The sequence below is a fragment of the Mobula birostris genome, chromosome 6, assembly GCF_030028105.1.
Source record: "Mobula birostris isolate sMobBir1 chromosome 6, sMobBir1.hap1, whole genome shotgun sequence".
NCBI classification, from domain to species: Eukaryota; Metazoa; Chordata; class Chondrichthyes; order Myliobatiformes; family Myliobatidae; genus Mobula; species Mobula birostris.
The window spans coordinates 129,582,984-129,602,102 of record NC_092375.1 but is presented as its reverse complement, the minus strand read 5'-3'; the positions used below and the strand labels follow the sequence as shown (position 1 = coordinate 129,602,102).

The 19,119-nt window shown below is 39.0% G+C and overlaps 1 protein-coding gene across 9 annotated transcripts in view; it reads left to right on the top strand.

Annotated features, from left to right (window-relative positions):
• The window catches only part of LOC140199358 (partitioning defective 3 homolog B-like), a 1,206,993-nt gene that overhangs the window by 562,978 nt on the left and 624,896 nt on the right, over positions 1-19,119 (top strand). For all 9 annotated transcript variants that reach the window (XM_072261292.1, XM_072261291.1, XM_072261294.1 and 6 more), the window contains exons 7-9: positions 53-178; positions 4,511-4,878; positions 16,697-16,836. In XM_072261292.1, coding sequence (XP_072117393.1) covers positions 53-178; positions 4,511-4,878; positions 16,697-16,836 — 634 coding nt within the window. The remainder of the gene's footprint in view (positions 1-52; positions 179-4,510; positions 4,879-16,696; positions 16,837-19,119) is intronic.

Here is a 19,119-nt window from a genome sequence, read left to right as displayed (position 1 = left end):
TTTCTTTTCTGAATCTGCAGCCTGGTTTTCCTGTTGCTTGCTTGTTCTCCAGATTCCTTGGCCTGAGTATTCGTGGTATTGAAGAGAACAGCCGTTCAAGAAAGGAGAACCTGCTCCAGGAGAATGAATGTATCATCAGAATCAATGAATGTGATTTAACAGACAAGACCTTTGTTCAGTAAGTGTGACCATTTCTCAGCCTCTGTGACTCTAGCTTTCCCTGAAAGATCTAACTTGGTGAACAAAACAAGCTATTATAATGTATTTACTTTATCTACTGTACTAGTGATACAGTACGGATAGGTTCTTCTACCCTTTGCCCCAGCACCGCCCGACAACCTCAATTTAACCCTAACCTAACCATGGGACAATTTACAATGACCAATTATCCTACCTGGTACATCTTTAGACTATGGGAAGAAACACTATTGTCCTTATATGGTAAAGCCTACAAAAAGTAATGGATATAGCCTAGTCCATCACGGGTAAAGCCCTCCCCACCATTGATCACATCTACGTGGAGCTCTGGCATAGGAAAGCAGAGTCCATCATCAGTGGCCCTCCCCATCCAGGCTATGCTTTCTTCTCGCTGCTGCCACCAGGAGGAAGGTACAGGAGAATCAAGGCCAGAACCACCATGTTCAGAAGTAGTTATTAACCCTTAGCCATCAGGCTCTTGAATCAGAAGGGATAACTTCACTCGCCCCAGCACTGAAGTGTTCCCACTGAACTAGACTCACTTTCACCTTGTGTTCTCTATTTATTGCTTATTTATTTATTATTATTTTTTCTCTTTCTCTTTGAATTTGCAGTCTGTTGTTTTTGCATGTTGGTTGTTGGTGCTCTGTTGGGTGTGGTCATGCACTGACTTGCATTGTGTGTTTCTTGTATTTACTGTGAACACTGTGAGAAAATAAATCTCAGCACTGTATATGATGACATACAGTGCCTATAAAAAATTTTCACTCCACTTGGAAGTTTTCATGTTTGATTGTTTTACAACATTGAATCACGATGAATTTAATTTGTTTTTTTTTTGACACTGATCAACAGAAAAAGACTCTTCTGTGTCAAAGTGAAAACAGATCTCTACAAAGTGATCTAAATCAATTACAAATATAAAACACAAAATAATTGATTGCATAAGTATTTACCCCCTTTAGTATGACACACCAAATCATCACTGGTGTAGCCAATTGGTTTTAGAGGTCACACAATTAGTTAAATGGAGACTGCGCCGTGAACAATCAAGGTGTTTTAATTGTTTGTAGTAAAATACACCTGTATCTGGAAGGTCCAACTGCTAATGGGTCAGTATCCTAGCAAAAACTACACCATGAAGACAAAAGAACACTCCAAGCAACTCCACGAAATGGTTATTGAAAAGCACAGGTCAGGAGATTGATACAAGAAAATTTCCAAGTCACTGAATATCCCTTGGAGTACGGTTAAGTCAATCATCTAGAAATGGAAAGAATATGGCCCAGCTTTAAATCTGCCTTGAGCATGTCATCCTCAAAAACTGAGTGACCATGCAAGAAAGGGTCTAGTGAGGGAGGCCACCAAGAGACAATGAGAACTCTGGAGGAGCTACAAGCCTGAGTGGCTGAGATGGGAGAGAGTGCACATACAACAATTGTTGTCTGGGTGCTTCACCAGTTGCAGCTTTATGGGAAAGTAGCAAAGAGAAAGCCACTGTTGAAAAACAGTCACATGAAATCTCGGCTAGAGTTTACCTGAAGGCAGGGAGGAGATTCTGAAGTCAGCTAGAAGAAGATTCTATGATCTGATGAAACCAGAACTGAGCTTTCTGGCCATCAGACTAAACATTATGTTTGGCATGAGCCAAACACTGCACATCATCAAAAACACATCACCTCTACTGTGAAGCATGGTGATAGCTGCATCATGCTGTAGGGATACTTCACTGCAGCAGGTCCTGGAAGTTTTGTGAAGGTAGAGGGTAAAATGAATAAAGCAAAATACAGGGAAATCCTGAAGGAAAATCTGAAGCAGTCTGCAAGAGAACTGCGGCTTGGGAGAAGATTTGTTTTCCAGACGATGACCCCTAGCATAAAGCCAAAGCTACACAGGAATGGCTTAAAAACAAGTTAATGTCCTGGAGTGGCCAAGTCATAGTCTAGATCTCAAACCAATTGAGAATTTGTGTCTTGACTTGAAAAAAGCTGTTCACCCATGATCCCCGTACAATCTGACAGAGTTTGAGCTGCTTTGTAAAGAAGAATGGGGAAAAATTGCAGTGTCGAGATGTGCAAAGATGATAGAGCCCTACCCACACAGACTCAAGGCTGTAATTACTGCCAAAGGTGCATCTACTAAATACTGACTTGAAGGGGGTGAATAATTATGCAAATAATTATTTTGTGTTTTATATTTGTTATTAATTTAGGTCACTTTGTAGAGGTCTGTTTCCACTTTGATAAAAGAGTCTGTTTCTGTTGATTAGTATAAAAAAAACGCCAAGTGAAATACACTGTGATTCAATGTTGTAGAACAATAAAGCATGAAAACTTCCAAGGGGGGATGAATTCTTTTTATAGGCACTGTATATGTACTTTGACAGTAAATTTACTTTGAACCTTTTAACTTTGAAACCAGAGTGCCTGAGGAAAACCCACAGGGAGGGTGTACAGACTCCTTACAATGACATTGGAATTGAACTCCAAAGGCCAGATGTGTGATAACTTTGCTACACTGCTGTGGCACCTATTGATGTTGGATTTCTTTTTGGATGATTGGTTATTTTTGATATTCTTCAATTGATGAAGAAAGGACTGAAGAATGTATGTAGCCTAATTAAAAAATCATAAAATTCTGGAAGTATATAGCAGGTCATGCAACGTCTGGAGAGAGAGGCAGGATTAATATTTATAATTTCTGATGAAGGTTGATTGACCTGAAGCATTAACTCTGAGTCACCCTCCACAGATGCTATCTGACCAACTGGGTACTTCCAACATTTTCTGTTTTCATTTCCAGATTTTCAGTGTCTACAGTTTATTTGCCTTTTTGGTTTTCACAGTCTTTATTTTCTTATTCATTTTTGGAATCTGGGCTTCACTGATGAAGTCAGAATTGATTGCCAGCCCTAATTTTCTTAGAGAAGGGCTGGCAAGCCAACATCTTGAACTGCTGAACCCTTATCCCAGTGTTGTAAGGTATGGGATTTCAGGATTTAAACACGATGATGATGGAAGACTGCCGATATACTGTACTTCCAAGACATCTGCAGGTTGTGTGTTCCCATGCACGTGATGCCTTTGTCCTTTTTTGGTGGTAGAAACCACAGGTTTGTGAGATGTTGTCACAGCAGCTGACGTGTAAAGCAGTGCATTTTGTAGATAGTACATTTCTATAACAGTACTCTGCATTCTATTTAGCTCAGCTGGTATTTGCCCCATTATATACTCCATATGAATTGTATTCCACAGCTAATTAATTTTCTACTCCATCCCTGTCCCATATCAGCCTCAGGCCACTCCTTAAATGCTTCAATGCTCTCCTTTATATTTTTATTACTCTAGCTCTTTTTGTGCCAGAAGCTTTATCCTTGCACTTAAGTATGGAATGCTTTGTTTAGATGGCAGGCAAACAAAAGCTTTTCACTGTATGTGACAATAATAAATCAATTATTAATGAATTACTTATTCCACAATCTTAATGTATTTGATCTGAAGACTCCATATATTTGTGTAGGACCCTAAGGTATTACAAAATGCTGCATACTTACTGTAGTATGACTCTTGTAAGACATAACAGTCCATTCATTGCATGTGGTCAACTTTTAATGGCTAGTGCACCCATTTTTAAAAGAAAAAAAAATTCTACTCCATAAAATATTGCACATGTCAATCTTGGAATATTGAGTGATCTTCAGAGTTCCCATTGTATGGTAAAGTGTATCCTGATTTAATCCTTTTATGGTTCTTTGAAGATTTATATTCCACTTCCAGACTTGCGAAGAATGAAAGCTGTATAACTCTACCTAGTCTATCAACTCCTTTGGTCATTTGCATATCTAAACTGAACAATATTGTAACCTCCTTTATTCAGGGGAGTACTAGCCAGATCTATTGTACTAGAATTTGTAATTTTGTATTGAGTCATAAGTTAGAATGACACCTGCACAGTGAGATATCTGCATTTGAGCACCATGGCTCAAAGTCTGGAGACTCTGACCAGATTGCCAAATCTTAGTTTGTTACTGACAGAGGTACCAAGCTGAGTATCTTTTGCTCCTTCTCAGGTATATGCGGAAAGTCACCAGAGCAAACTGCTGTGATGAACACTGCTCTTGTGCACCTCCTAACAACTGGTTCATCAGCTTGAAAATGCCTAAACTCTGTCAGTCCAAAGATGTTTCCTGTTTGTAGGGGTGAGGGAACAAATCAATTAGAGGGAAGAATCAACACATTTCAAAAATGTGGGAAGCATTTAGTTGGAAACTTTTGTATTTTTATCCTTTATCTCTTTTAATTTTGTTTTGCAGAGCACAAGAGGTTTTCCGAAACGCCTTGCAATTTCCTGCTGTTGAACTCCAGATAGTTCCAAGTTATAACAAAGAACTCTATGAAAAATTTGCAATTGGGTCTATTCTGAGCCAAATTCATGACGATGATTCAAAAACCAAGGTTCCTTCTTCAGTGCGTTCCAAGCCAGGTGGCAAACCTGCAGATGCGGTTTATCCCAATAATGCTGAGAGTAGCTCGCCACTGATTTCAAAGAAGCTCAGTAGTCCAAAACAGTTAAGGAGCAATAACCACTTAATGCATACCAGGAAAGCATCTTCACCAACATCACTTGGGGGACCTGGGATCAAGAAGCAAGGAAAAAAGATCAAAATCGATTTGAAAAAAGGTATTTTTGCATTAAAATTTTGGAGAAAATTGAATATTTTGAATTATAATTAGTGCATTGGAGTCCCATAAACAATGTGTTGATCATTTATTCTCTATTAGTGCTGGCTGAGTGTTATGTATTGTCCTTAATCAATTCTGTTCTGAAAGGACAGGACATGTCTCAGTCCAATATCTTAGCCAAAAGACCGAACGTTTTACAGTTTGCCACTCCTTTTTTTTGCACTAGGATGTTAGATGAGATTTTGTGCACAAGTTTCCAGAGCTGAACAACCCTTTTTAAGCAAGATGGCACCAAGGAACCATGGCGACGTTCTGCAGGCTACATACAATATTTCCACGTCTTTCATTGATTCTATTATGCTCATAATTCTATTATCGATTTATTGAGTATGCCCACAAGAAAATGATTCTCATGGTTGTATATGGTGACATATATGTACTTTGATAATAAATTTCCTTTGAACTTTGACTAATACCATCAAGCTGTAGCGAAAAGTGGGAAGACACTGTTCTATTCCCTTTGATTTATTCCAAAGTAATCTCGGTTCCACCTCAGCAAATCCTAAGGGATATAATGCTATCCTTCAGTGATTCTAATGGGGTTTATGTTTAATGTGTAAATTTTTCCTAAACTGCAGGAATACATTATAAACCTCTAATGATGTTCAAAGTTCAACATAAATTTATTATGTTAAGTGTGTATATGCTACCATATACTACCCTGAGATTCATTTCCTTTCACAGGGAAGAAAAGAAATACAATGGACTTTTATGAAAAATTATACATAAACAAAGACTAACAAACACCAATAGGCAATCTTCAAAATGAAGACAAGTTGTACAAATTAAAATACTTTTGAGAACTTGAGTTGTAAAGAGTCCCTGAAAGTTAGTCTGTAGATAGTAGAACAGTTCAGAATAGTGGTGATTGAAGTTACTCTTGCCAACTTGGGAGCCTGATGGTTGTAAGGTAATAACTGTTCCTGAGCCTGGTGGTGTAGGACCTAAGGCTTCTGTACGAACACACCCACCCAAGGGTGTCAGTGGTTCTCATTGCTCCCAATGGATGCGCACACACACCTCCTACCTGATGGTAGTAGTGAGCAAAGAGCATTTATAAGGCAGCATTGTTCATCCAGTAAAATACAGAGAGGAGGATAGTGGCATATAGGAATTCCTTACATAAAATTAATCTGAGGCACCTGCAGCATTGTTTCCCACTTTGATCAATTAAGGTATTGTCATTATAAAATACCCAAATAATAAAATACATTTCTTATTCCCTTGCACTTTGTAAAGTGAAAAATCTGTATTACATTAACGAGTATTTCTAATTTAACTAAACAAGGCATGTTTTGTACTCCATGAGTGAACCTTTCATAAAGGTAGAAAACTGACCTCCAATGCAATACACTTGGATTACCATAACAATATTAAGGCACCTATTCTTTGACCCCTGTGATTCGTAAAATGTCATCTCATCACTAATAACAAGTTGAATTTTTGTCCTGACCAGGTCATTGTTACTTGAAACACTTCCACTAAACTACTTACCTTGGTCCTTTATCCCCTTCTATATTTCACATCTTGTGACTCCTATTTCCCAACTAATTTTAGCCTGCTCCCCAAGCAATTCCTGGCCCTATTCAGTGGTAGCTTTTTGATCTTGTCTCCTGTGTTTTCTCTGTATCCTGAAGATAGAGACGTCTTATTTGCATCTTCATTTGTTGTTTCCAAAATGTAAATGGATAATAGATAACCCATGGGTCAACAAAAATGTAAGGTTGAGGTTACTATTAGATAGCCATAATCTTACTTAATAGCAGAACAGTCTTTGAGTGGCCTCCTCCTGCTCCTAATTCATAAGAGCATAAAAAACAAATTTTGAGAAGGCCTCTTTTTGACTTGGGTCTATTTCATTATAAAGACCATCCTTGGAAATCTCTTTATTTTTCTAAACTGGAAGATGAAAGTGGCTGATGCTGACTTTCAGGTAAGACATTAAAATGAGGCTTGATCTGGACCAATGGGTAGATGAGAAAATTTCTGTAGTATTATTTTCTTTGTCCCTGGTATTAGTCAACCAACTGAACTGCATATTGCTGTTTGTGGAATTTGCTGTGCACATTTTTTGTAATAAGGCATTACCTACATTTCTAAAATAAAAAGAGAAAATACTGAACATGTTCAGTGGAATAAACAACATGGAGGGAGAAGTTGTATCAACAATTCATGTCAATGACATTTTACTGGATGGGGAAAAAGAGCTGCAGATGCTGTAAATCTGAAATGACGGTTAGAAGCGCACAAAGGGCCAGGCAGCATCTGTGGAGAGAGAAGAAAAACAGAATTAGCATTTCAGAACATAATTTCTGATAAAGGGCCATTGACTTGTCAAGTATTCCCAACATTTTCTGCTTTATTTGACATGTGAGAAAAAATTAGACTGAAGATGCAGACAGAGGCATGTTTGTGTGAGGGGGGAAATTGGAGGTAAAAGCACCAGGAAAATCTGAAGTACATTTAAAGACAAGAGAGGTTGAAGAGTCAAATGGAGGTAACAATAAAGCAAGAACAGAAACCATAAGGTAGATCAGAATTAGGTGTTTGGGAAAATTAGAGTCGTTGTACAAAACTAATGAATGCAATGTAGGGCTCAGCAAATTATATTAAACCAGGCTGCTATTCTTTGAGGTTATATTTGAATGCAAGCAGTATGCAGAATAAGGTAGATAAACTCGTAGCACAGTTTACAGATGGTCATGTGTGACGTTGTGGCATCATAGAATCATGGCTGAAAGAAGATTAAACGTAGCTGGGAGCTTAATGTCCAAGGATACGCATTGTTTCGAAAGGACAGAAGTTGCCTTGGATACTATGGAGGCTAGTGCTCATAACGGAGATGCCTAATTTTACAATTTTCTGCAGCTTACTTCAATCCTATGCAGTAGTTTCCCCATACCAGACAGTGATGCAGCCAGTCAGAATGCTCACCATGGTACATCTGTAGACATTTTGAGAGGTTTAGGTAACAAACAAAATCTCCTCAAACTCCTAATGAAACATAGCTGCTGTCTTGCCTTCTTTATAGCTGCATCGATATGTTGGGTCCATGTTCAGTCCTTAATGATATTGACACCCAGGAACTTGAAATTGCTTAGTATCTCCACTTCTGATTCCTCTATGAAGAGTGGTTCATGGTTCCTTGCCTACCTTTTCTGAAGTCTACAATCAGCTCTTTGGTCTTACTGACGCTGAGTGCAAGGTTGTTGCTGTGACTCCACCCAACTAGCTACTATACCTCATTCTCTTGTCACCATCTGAGATCCTAATAGCAATGCTTGTCTCATCAGCAAATATATAGATGGTATTTGAGCTATGCCTTGCCACACAGTTATGGGTGTAGAGAGAGTAAAGCAGTGGGCTTAGCACACATCCTTGAACTGCGCCAGTGTTGATTGTCAGTGAGGTGGAGATGTTATTACCAATCTGAACAGATAGTGGTTTTCTGGTTAGGGTCAAGGTTCCAGTTGCAGAGGGATGTACGGCGACCAAGGTCCTGTAGTTTTTGAATCAGGACTGTAGGGAGTATGGTGTTAACTGCTGAGCTATGGTCAATAAACAGCACCCTGACATAGGTATTTATATTGTCCAGATGATCCAAGGCCGCATGGAGTGCCTTGAGATTGCATCTGTGGTAGACCTATTGTGGTGATAGGCAAATTGCAGTGGGACCAGGTCCTTGCTACGGCAAGAGTTGATTCTAGCTATAACCAACCTCTCAAAGCATTTCATCACCATAGATGTGGGTGCTACTGGACGGTAGTCATTAAGGCAGCACACATTGCTCTTTCTGAGCGCTGGTTGTCCTTTTGAAGCAGATGGGAACTTCCAACCATAGCAGTGAGAGGTTGGAAGTGTCCTTGAATACTGCCGCTGGTTGGTTGGAACAAGTTTTTAGAGCATTACCAGGTAGTCCGTCAGGTAGGCAGAGGGGGTGGCATGGCTCTGTTGATAAAAAATGAAATCAAATCATTAGAAGGAGGTGACATAGGATCGGAAGCTGTTGAATCATTGTGGGTAGAGCTAAGGAACTGTAAGAGTGAAGAGACACTGATTGGAATTATATGCAGACTCCCAAACAGTAGTAAGGATGTGGTGTACAAATTACAATGGGAGGTAGAAAATGTCTGTCAAAAGGGCAATATTACAATAGTCATGGGGGATTTTAATATGCGGGTAGATTGGGAAAATCAAGTTGGCACTGGATCCCAAGAAAGGGAATTTCTGCAATGCCTATGAGATGGCTATTTAGAGCAGCACATGGTTGAGCCCACTAGGAATCAGCTATTTTTGGATTGGGTGTTGTGCAATGAACCGGAATTGATTAGCGAGCGTTCAGGGGACAGTGATCATAATATGATAGAAGTAACCCTGCAATTTGAGAAGGAGAAGCGAAAGTCAGATGGATCAATTTAACAGTGGAGTAAAGGGAATTGAGAATTACAGAGGTAGGAGAGAGGAACTGACCAAAATTGATTGGAAAGGAACACTAGCAGGGATGTCAGCAGAGCAGCAATGGCTGGAATTTCTAGGAGTAATTCAGAAGGCACAAGATATATACGTACCAAAGAGGAAGAAGTATTCTAAAGACAGGATGACAAAACTGTGGCTGACAAGAGAAATCAAAGCCAATGTAAAAGCCAGAGAGAGGGCATATAATAGAACAAAAATTAGTGGGAAGTTAGAGGGTTGGGAAGCTTTTAAAAACCAACAGCAGGCAACTGAAAAAGTCATAAAGAAGGAAAAGATGAAATACATAGGTAAGCTAGGCAATAATATTAAAGAAGATACCAAAAGTTTCTACGGTATATAAAGTGTAAAAGAGAGACGAGAGTAGATATTGGACTGCTGGAAAATAATGGTGGCGAGATGGTAATTGGGGCAAGGAAATGGTGGATGAACTGAATAAGTATTTTACATCAGTCTTCGCTGTGGAAGACACTAGCAGTATGCCAGATGTTTGAGAGTGACAGGGAGCAGAAGTGTGTGAAGGTGCCATTACTTGGGAGAAGCAGAGGCTGATATGAGGAACAAGTTGGTTGGATGCATGGTGAGGTTGAAGAGGAACCCACCATGTTTTTGTGCATAAGAGTGAAAATGCAAGATTTCTCCAGTATCAAGACTATCAAATATTGAGCGTTTTGGATGACTTGAGCTTGAGAAAGCAGAATATAAACCATTCTCTTTATTTGGTATTACCTCCAGTTATTATAGAATATTATAAATGCATTAACAGGCATGACTATTAGGCTATTTGCTGTGTATATAAAATGTAGAACCACCCCTCCCTACTCCCCAAGAGTCAAAGGAAAATGTACTGATAACCATTTTTATGAATTTTAGCATTCCATATATTTCTTTTATGGCAATTTATACAAAACTTCTATGCACAACAGCCTTTGGCAAAGGAATTAGTTATTTATTTTCTGTTTTATGATGCAAATGCTGGATAATATATGGAGGATAAGCAGTGAACTGCAACTGGAACAAATAAATGTTTTCTTTAAATGAACATTTCCTATTATCTAGGTGCCCATTAACTGGAGTATACTGTGCATTGGAAATCAACTGGGGCCTGAGAAAATTTCCCCTTTGGAAATGAACATTCTCATTTACTATTTTTCAGCTGTCGCTTTAGTCAGAGCCTGGAATCGGCACTTTTTTCTGTGTGTTGTCACGTGGATATGGTGAAAGTTGCTCATTATACCCACTCTTTGTTGTAACAGATTTGTTAAGCATAACATTTCAAAGCGTCAAATCATTTCCAAACACATGTCATGCATGCATTATTCAGTTTTTTTTTACTTCACCCCCAACAAACTACAAGGAGGCATGGTGTCTTGCCATTGAGACTGCCTTCTAATGAGGAATATTGAAACTCCTTTCTAAGGCGCTTATTGTTCTTATTATTGGGATGCTACTTAATTTCCAAGGGTACATGTGATTCTACCACACATAATCTTCTAAAGAAATTGTATCCAACAATTAGGATCTTTTTTATTTGAAGAGAAGTAGTGGATTAGATTCATTCAGTTGCTAAATAGCTCAGTGCCAGCTCTGTAAATGGTGAGGCTGAATAGGTTACCTTAGCCGTGTTCATCTCTCTGCTCAAATGCTCAACGTCTGTAAGTCTGTCCTTATTTAATGTTTCTGTTGGGAACTGGAACCCATGTATATGTGGGACTGAGAAAAACAGGCCTTAACACAGTTCTTCCCATGTAATGTGCTCTGCCACCCCAGTGGAAGGTACAAGCCAAAGTCATCTTGTACTCACTGCTGCCTGGGCTCAGTGGTCACTTTGTCAGCTAAGCCCACTCTTACATACAGTGGATCTGCTGGTGATACCCACCTTTTCTGAAGCTGCCTCCAACCTGTTCAGCAAAGTTTAGAGTTCAGTCAGTGCAAATTTATTATCAACGTACATAATATATGTCACCATATACAACCCCAAGATTCATTATCTTGCAGGTATTCATAGTAAGTACAAGAAACACAATCGAATCAAAGAATGATTACCCCCATCCAATGTGCAATAGACAACAGACTGCAAATTCCAAAAGAAAAATAAATAAATAAGTAAATAAGCAAGCAATATATATTAAGCACATAAGATGAAAAGTTCTTGAAAGTGAATCCATGATGTCAGTGTTGGGGTGACTGAAGTTATCCTCTTTGGTTCAAGAGCCTGATATTATACGGCTAATAATTATTCCTGAACTTGGCAGTGCAGGTCCTGAGGCTCCTGTACCTTCTTCCTGGTGGCTGTAGCAAGAAGAGAGCTTCGCCTGGATGGTGGGGGTCCGTGATGATGGATGCTGCTTTTCAGCAATAACGTTCCTTGAAGATGTGCAGAATGGTGGGGAAGGCTTTACCTGTGAAGCACTAGGCCATATTCACTACGTTTTCCAGGATTTTCCATTCAAAAGCATTGTTATTTCCATACCAGCCTGTGTTGCAATCAGTCAATATACTCCCCACTCCACATTTATAGAAGTTTGTCAAAAATTTAGGTGGTATGCCAAATCTTTGCAAACTTCTAAGAAAGTAGAAACATTGTCTGCTTTCTTCATAGTGCCACCTATGTACTGGATCCATGTCAGATCCTCTGAAATTATAGCACTGGGGAATTTAAAGTTGGTGACCCATTCCACTTCCCCAATGAGGACTGGTTCATGGACTTGTGGTGCCCTTCTCCTGAAGTCAGTAATCAGCTCCTTCGTCTTGCTGACATTGAGTGAGAGGATGGTATTGTGGCACCACTCAGCCAGATTTTCAGTCTTCTTCCTATATGCTGATTCGTCACCACTTTTGATTTGGCCAATGACAGTGGATGAATATGCATTGGAGCTGTGCTTGGCCACGCAGCCACAAGTGCAAAGCGAGTGGAAAAGAGGCAAATTACACAGCCTTGTGGTGCACCTGTGCTGATGGAAATTGAGGAGGAGATGTTGCCAATCTGATCTGACTGTGGTCTGCAAGTGATTTTGAGGCCATGATCTATAAGCATATTGATTAATTTTGAGGGAATACAAGCCCTCCCTGGGTTGCAGACTATGCACATCATGTACACGTGATTTAATATTCTAAGATTAATGAGATGATTGGAGATTGATTTGCCTACAGCTGTGGGGCTGCTGTCATCTTCTACCAGCCGGGAATGGAGTAGTCTCTGTGCGGCCTTTCCTCCACTGAGCTGTAACAATCAGGGTTGTGTCTGTCTGAGTGACTTGGGAGTACAGAGCAAACTCACTTGCTCACTGAGTCAATGAGGCCGGCTGGTGGTCACTTTTCCCGTGCCTGCTCACTCTCCCGTCACAGCTGCTTTTTTCATCCTCTCCCACACACTGCTGTTTATTTCTGATGTACAAACAGTTCAGATTGCGAACAGTTCTTAGGACCAGAACACTGTCATAATCTGGGGATTGCCTGTAATAATTAAAGGCAGGGATGGCCACAGAAATGCATAGACAGTCAGCTGAGTCATGAAACCAGTTGTATTGGTTGTGATGCCACATGAATGTTCGCTAACGTTCACAAATTAAACATTATAACTTTGCTTTACACTCGTAACAGTAACTAAAAATTAATACTAGAGAACAATTATTTCCAAATTTTAAATTGTTATCAGCAGAATTTAATAAAAATTAAGTAAATTTAAAAAAGGTAAAGCAATGGTGCTGGAGAAGGGCTAGTAACATCATGAAGGGTCCCACCCAACCTGCTGGTGGACTGTTTATCCCACAGAGAGGAGGCTACGCTGCATTCACACCAGAACCACCAGATTCAAAGTTACTTTCCCCAAGCAGTAAGGCTGATCAACACTTCGCCCACTAATCCACCCCTCCACACCCCCACCCACCACTTCTTTATCATTTTCTAACAGTTACTTGATGTACAGACAATCTGTGCCTAGCGTTGCTTTATGGACATACAATTAATCGATGTATATGATACATTCTGTATTTATATTTATTGGTGTTTGATTTATTATTATTGTCCTCTTTATCCTGTGTTTTTTTGTGCTGTATTGGAGGCAGAGTAACAATTATTTCATCCTCCTTTACACCTGTGTACTGAAATGACATTAAACAATCTTGAAAATTGAATTTTTGTGCACAACTTCTTCACCTTTATCTCCATTCTTGTGTGTTCAAGTAAATGGCCTCTCTTTTCCTCTGCCAAGTCTGACCCGATGCAGATTCAGCAGGCTAATTTCCCCAACATAAGTGCTCAGGAACTGAGAACGTTAGCACTTAACTCCTGGACTCCAGGAACAATATCACAAACAGCTTTCCAGAAGTTTGGGATTTATCTCTTATATATACACTTATACACTTCCTTAGAGATAACAAGGTACATCAGGAACTGCTGTTTCTCCGGAAAAATATTTGGAATACCGTGTACATTGAAGGTTTTTAAACAATTGAGGAAGCTGCAGCCTTTCTCAGAATATGGGTGTGGTTAGAATTTTTTTCTGTGATTTGTGTGCAAGTATGCCAAGATCCTGCTTCACTTCACCCATCTGCAGCCTTTCTTCATTTAGATAATAGCCTGAGGATCCAAGTGTGTAACCTCGTCACTTTCCCACATTGAGTTGCATGTGCCAGCCTTTTGTGTCAGCCTTTTATGTGGCCCTTTGTCAAATACCTTATGAAAACCGAAAGGAGCTACAGCTTAGAGTATCCATATCTAAGAGTTTTGAATGTTACATCCTCAAACAGCTTTAGCAAGTGTTTGCTCACTTGCTCATCCTTTCCATATCCAGTTGTAGAGTTCTGCTGTCCTCATTCCAACATGTTCTCCCACCTATTTGTGTGTCATTGACAACATAGCCACCCTCTCCTCTAGGTTATTAATATAAACCAATAAGTAATTGAGGGCCATTTATATATAGGGACCTTCCACTAGTTGCATTCTACCAGCCTGTTTATTCTTACTCTCTGTTTTATAGGCTAACCAACCTTCAAACCACATGAATGCAATATTCCAAACAACATGAGTTCTTATCTTTTGTGTCAGCCTTTTATGTGGCCCTTTGTCAAATACCTTATGAAAACCGAAAGGAGCTACAGCTTAGAGTATCCATATCTAAGAGTTTTGAATGTTACATCCTCAAACAGCTTTAGCAAACTTGGTTTAAACATGACTTATCTTCTATAAAACCATGTTGACTAGGTTCCATTGCATTAAGCTTCTCTAATTGACTAGCTTTCCTTTTTTTGTTGATAGACTGCAGGATCTTGCCAATAGCAGATGTTAAATGAACAGTTTATAGTTATCCACTTTTAGTTTTCCTGCCTTCTTGAACAATGGAGTTATATTTGCTGTTTTCCAGGCCATTGGTAACTTCCTGGAACTCAGTAAATTTTGAGAAACCTCATTCAATGACTCTTAGATCTCTTTAGTGATTTTGTTTAAAAACCCAAGTGTAGGCATCTGCATCTGGTGACTTGTTACTTGCAGTATCTTCTTTACAAGTCCATTGTGTTTGAAACCAGCCTGTTAGAAATATTTGGGATGTGTACAGTGTCCTCCATTCTGAAGTCTGATGTGAAGTATTGATTTAACTTATCTGTCACATCCTTGTTTCTCATTATTAATACCCAACTGTCACTTTTCCAAGGGTACCACACTTCCCTAGCTACCCTCTTCCTTTTCAGCTATCTATAAAAATCCTTGCCATTTGTTTCTATATTACTTGCCAGTTCTCTCTCTCAAAATCAGTTTTCTCCTTCCTTATTAACTTTTTAGACTCTTGCTGTTGGTTCTTGTAAGATTCCCAGTCCTCTATTTTACCGGTAGTCCTTGCCACTTTATATACTCTAATCTTTCATTTAGCAGTCCCCTTAACCTCCTTTGTTAATCATGGGTGGTTCATCTTTCTCTTGCGATTCCTCTTTCTAAATGGGACAAATTTCCACTGAGCATTATAAATTAGTTGTTTAAATATCAGCTACTACTCATGTACTGCCCTATTCCTTAGTTTATTTACCCACTCAGCTCAAGACAGCCATACATTCATATCTTTTGAAAGGTGTTATTTAAATTGAGGACATTGGTTTTGGGACCCCAAGTGTTTACAGTTAAATGGTATCTGGAATTCTACCATGTTGTAATTACTGCTTCTGTTGGGATGTTTAACTGCAACATCTTTTATTAATTCACCTCATCACATGACCAAATGTAAAACAGCCTGTTATTGGGTAGGTTCTGCAACATAATGCTTTAAGAATCAATCCTCAAAGTACTCTACAAGCTCCTCTTTCATGGTGCTTTTGCCAGTTTGATTAGTCCAATCAACATGCAGATTAAACTTACCCATGATAATTACCATTCCCTTTTTTTCATGCCTTAGATATTATCCCATTCATGCTTTGTCCTATCGAACTGTCACACTTTCCCTGCTACTTATTATTTCTAGTCAAACTGATTCTATATCCTTGCCGATATCATGACTGAACAACTTGCTGATTCCTCCTTTTATGAACAAATCTATCCCATCTCCTTTCTCTTTTTACCTACTCTTGAATGACCTGGGATATTGAGTTGCCAGTTCTGAAAACACAACTCAGAATATGATGTGCAGAACAAAAAGATATGTGTTAAGTATTTTAAAGGAGAAAAAAGTGGTATAGTAAAATTCTATTCATCTCATCTTTCAGGATTTTGGTGCCAGGCCTGCAGGTTTTCATGATTATTGGATGTTATTTCCCCATTAGTAAACTAACATACTTCTGATTCACTTTTTTAAAATATTACACCCTCGTACACTAAACTTTCCAGTGAATTTCAAGGGAGAGTTGGAAACAGGTTGGTGGTGAGTTTAAAAGGAGAGGGAGGAAAGGGATCCCAGTGAACTTAGAGGAAACACGGAAAGTGGGGTCTTGGTGAGTTTAATGAGTGCATGGGAAGTGGGCTCCACAGTTCATGCAATGGGATTGCAGGAAGCGGGGTACTGATGAGCTTAAAGAAAGCATGAAAAATGAGGACCTAGTGAGTTTTAAAGGGAGCATGTGAATCATCACCTGAAGGATCACTTGCAGAATCGTCAGGATTTCTGAATACTGCAGAATTATGAAGACTATTAATGTTGCTGTATAGCATACCATGTGGTGTTTTATTTTTATCTGGATTTTTTTACATTAGGCACTTCAAGTGTTTTCCTCACAACACTTTTGAATGTTCGCAGAAGAGTTTTTCCTTTACAATAAATAGTTAAGTCCAGTGACTTATCCTTTTCTTACCACCTGCAGGGTCAGAAGGACTTGGCTTTACAGTGGTCACAAGAGAGTCAAGTGTACATGGACCTGGTCCCATTTTGGTCAAAAATATTCTTCCAAGAGGAGCAGCTGTTAAAGATGGTAGACTGCAGTCTGGAGACAGGATTTTAGAGGTAAGGAATCTTTCTGTGTCTTCATAATGAAAGCAAGGTCCAGGTGACACAAAATTTGTGTTTTGCTAGCGAGCTACAGAGATATATTGATTAGTCCTGTCTTAATGCTGAATTCATGATGACCCAGAATCTTCTGACAAAAGATGCCTGTCATTTTATGCTGCACTTTACTAATATTAATTTTTCTGCCATTGTTGTGCTGGATTATCACACACAGATACTGCTAGTTCTTTTGAGTTTTGTGTAGATTATTTAAATTTTATTACATTTCTTTTTAACGCTTTATTTCCTTAGGAATCTGTTCACTGTGTATTTTTTTCCCTCTTCAGAGTCCTAATCTACTACCTCTTTAACTGTTCTTTTTGTTACAAAAATAGACTATATTCATAATAAATATATATATAGCAAGAAACAACACTAAACTTTGAAATTCATAGTCAATGCATTCGGTACTACAAACTTTTTAAAAGGAAAAACACAGCACCATAAGCACTTATGTGGCTCCCCGGGATGACCCACCCTTCCAATGTTTGAGAGGCTTTCCAAACGACTCAGTCCCTCCATGTGTGGTATCAAAAAAACCCTAAGCTGTGGTCCTTCCTCACAGAGCCTTAGTGTTGGCCATCCCAAGGTTCAGTGCTTCCCTTGATCCCCGAGTCCGATATTTGGGGTTGGTTTACTTCCCTTGAGGTGTGCTCATACATCTGCTCACAATCAATACTGGGTTGTTGCCTTAGAGTTGAGGAGAGATACACAACAAAACAGGCCCCATTTACTCTCCAGGTCTGGGTATACCATGAACCATCAATCTTATACTAATTCTTTTTATATTTTCACGACATTTTCATCAACTTTCCCAGATTCTACTGCTCACCTACACACTAGGGGCAACTTCCAAGCAGCACATTTTTAGGATGTGGGAAGAATACGCCTTCTGGAATGACGCCTGGGCTAAAGCAAGAAGAAATATTATATACCGAAGTTTCATTACAATTGCATTTCTTTAAATACTGTTTATTATTAATTAATTACAAAATTGTTGAAGATAAGATTGAAAAAGAACCATTCCTCCATTGAGATTGTAACTCTAGTTTCTCCTTCAGAGGTGTCTCTTCGTTCACTGATATCCACTTTCAGAGCCTAACTATTTCAACCCTTTTGATCATATTTCATATGCTACCCGATAATATTTCTTTATGTAGAAAGCTTTTAATTTAATGTATGTGTGCTCCAAATGAACAATTTTTCCCAAATAAAATTCAACCGTGTCATAGCGTGACGAATGACCAAACACTTGGTCGAAAATATGGTTTTTAAGTCTACATTTAAGGAGAATGCTGGAGAAACAGTGGTTTAATGAGACAAATTAAGAGCTAAGGACATGTGCATCCGAAGGCTTGGCTGCCGAAGGTAGGTTGTAGTGAAATGGAACTATCTTGCTTGGAAGTAGTGGTGCTGCTAGAGTGAGTGATATGAAAGGAGAAAACTGTGTCTTTCCTGACTTCACCTCAGTGAGTTCAGACTTCATTAGGAAATGCATATGCTTGTGCGGAAAGGGTCTGAATGTTGCATATTGCAGGAAGAGGAAAGCATTCATTTTGGAGTTCATTCTTTGTTAGGAAGTAAGGCCAGTGGTGTACTGCTGGTTCCCATTTCCATCCTAACAGCTTGGCACCATCTGAAGATGATTACTTACGCATGCTAAAACATGCTGCCTCAGATTTTCCGTCTTGGAAAAATGAAAGCTTTTTGCTGAAACTGCAGGGAGTAAGCCCTCACGTCTTTTGGTTCCAAATCCATTGCACAACAAACCGAGCCTACAGGTTGATCTTAAGTATCAGACTTTTAAGGAAAGGATGTTCAGTGATTAATTTATGTATAAGGATGTACTTAAATTAAATGCATTTCTGGTGGAAAAACACTGCCAATTCAAGGTACAATGATATCTGTCATATTGTAGAAATTACTGTTTACAAGCTGGGTTTATTCTTGAATAACAGCCAGTGCTTGGCTAAGTTCTGAATTCTGAAGTATGTAATGAATCACTAGTAAATTGGTTTACTGTTGTCATGTGTACCAAGGTACAATGGAAAACTTTGTTTTGCCTGCCATCCATATAGATCATTTCAACATATCAGTGTGTTGAGGTGGTAGAAAGGGAAACAATAACCAAAATCTGAGTAAAATGTTACAGTCACAGATGAAGTACAGTGCAGGTAGGCAAAAAGGTGCAAAGCCAAAATGAGTTCGATACTTCCGCTTTCCACATTCAGCTCCTTGAAC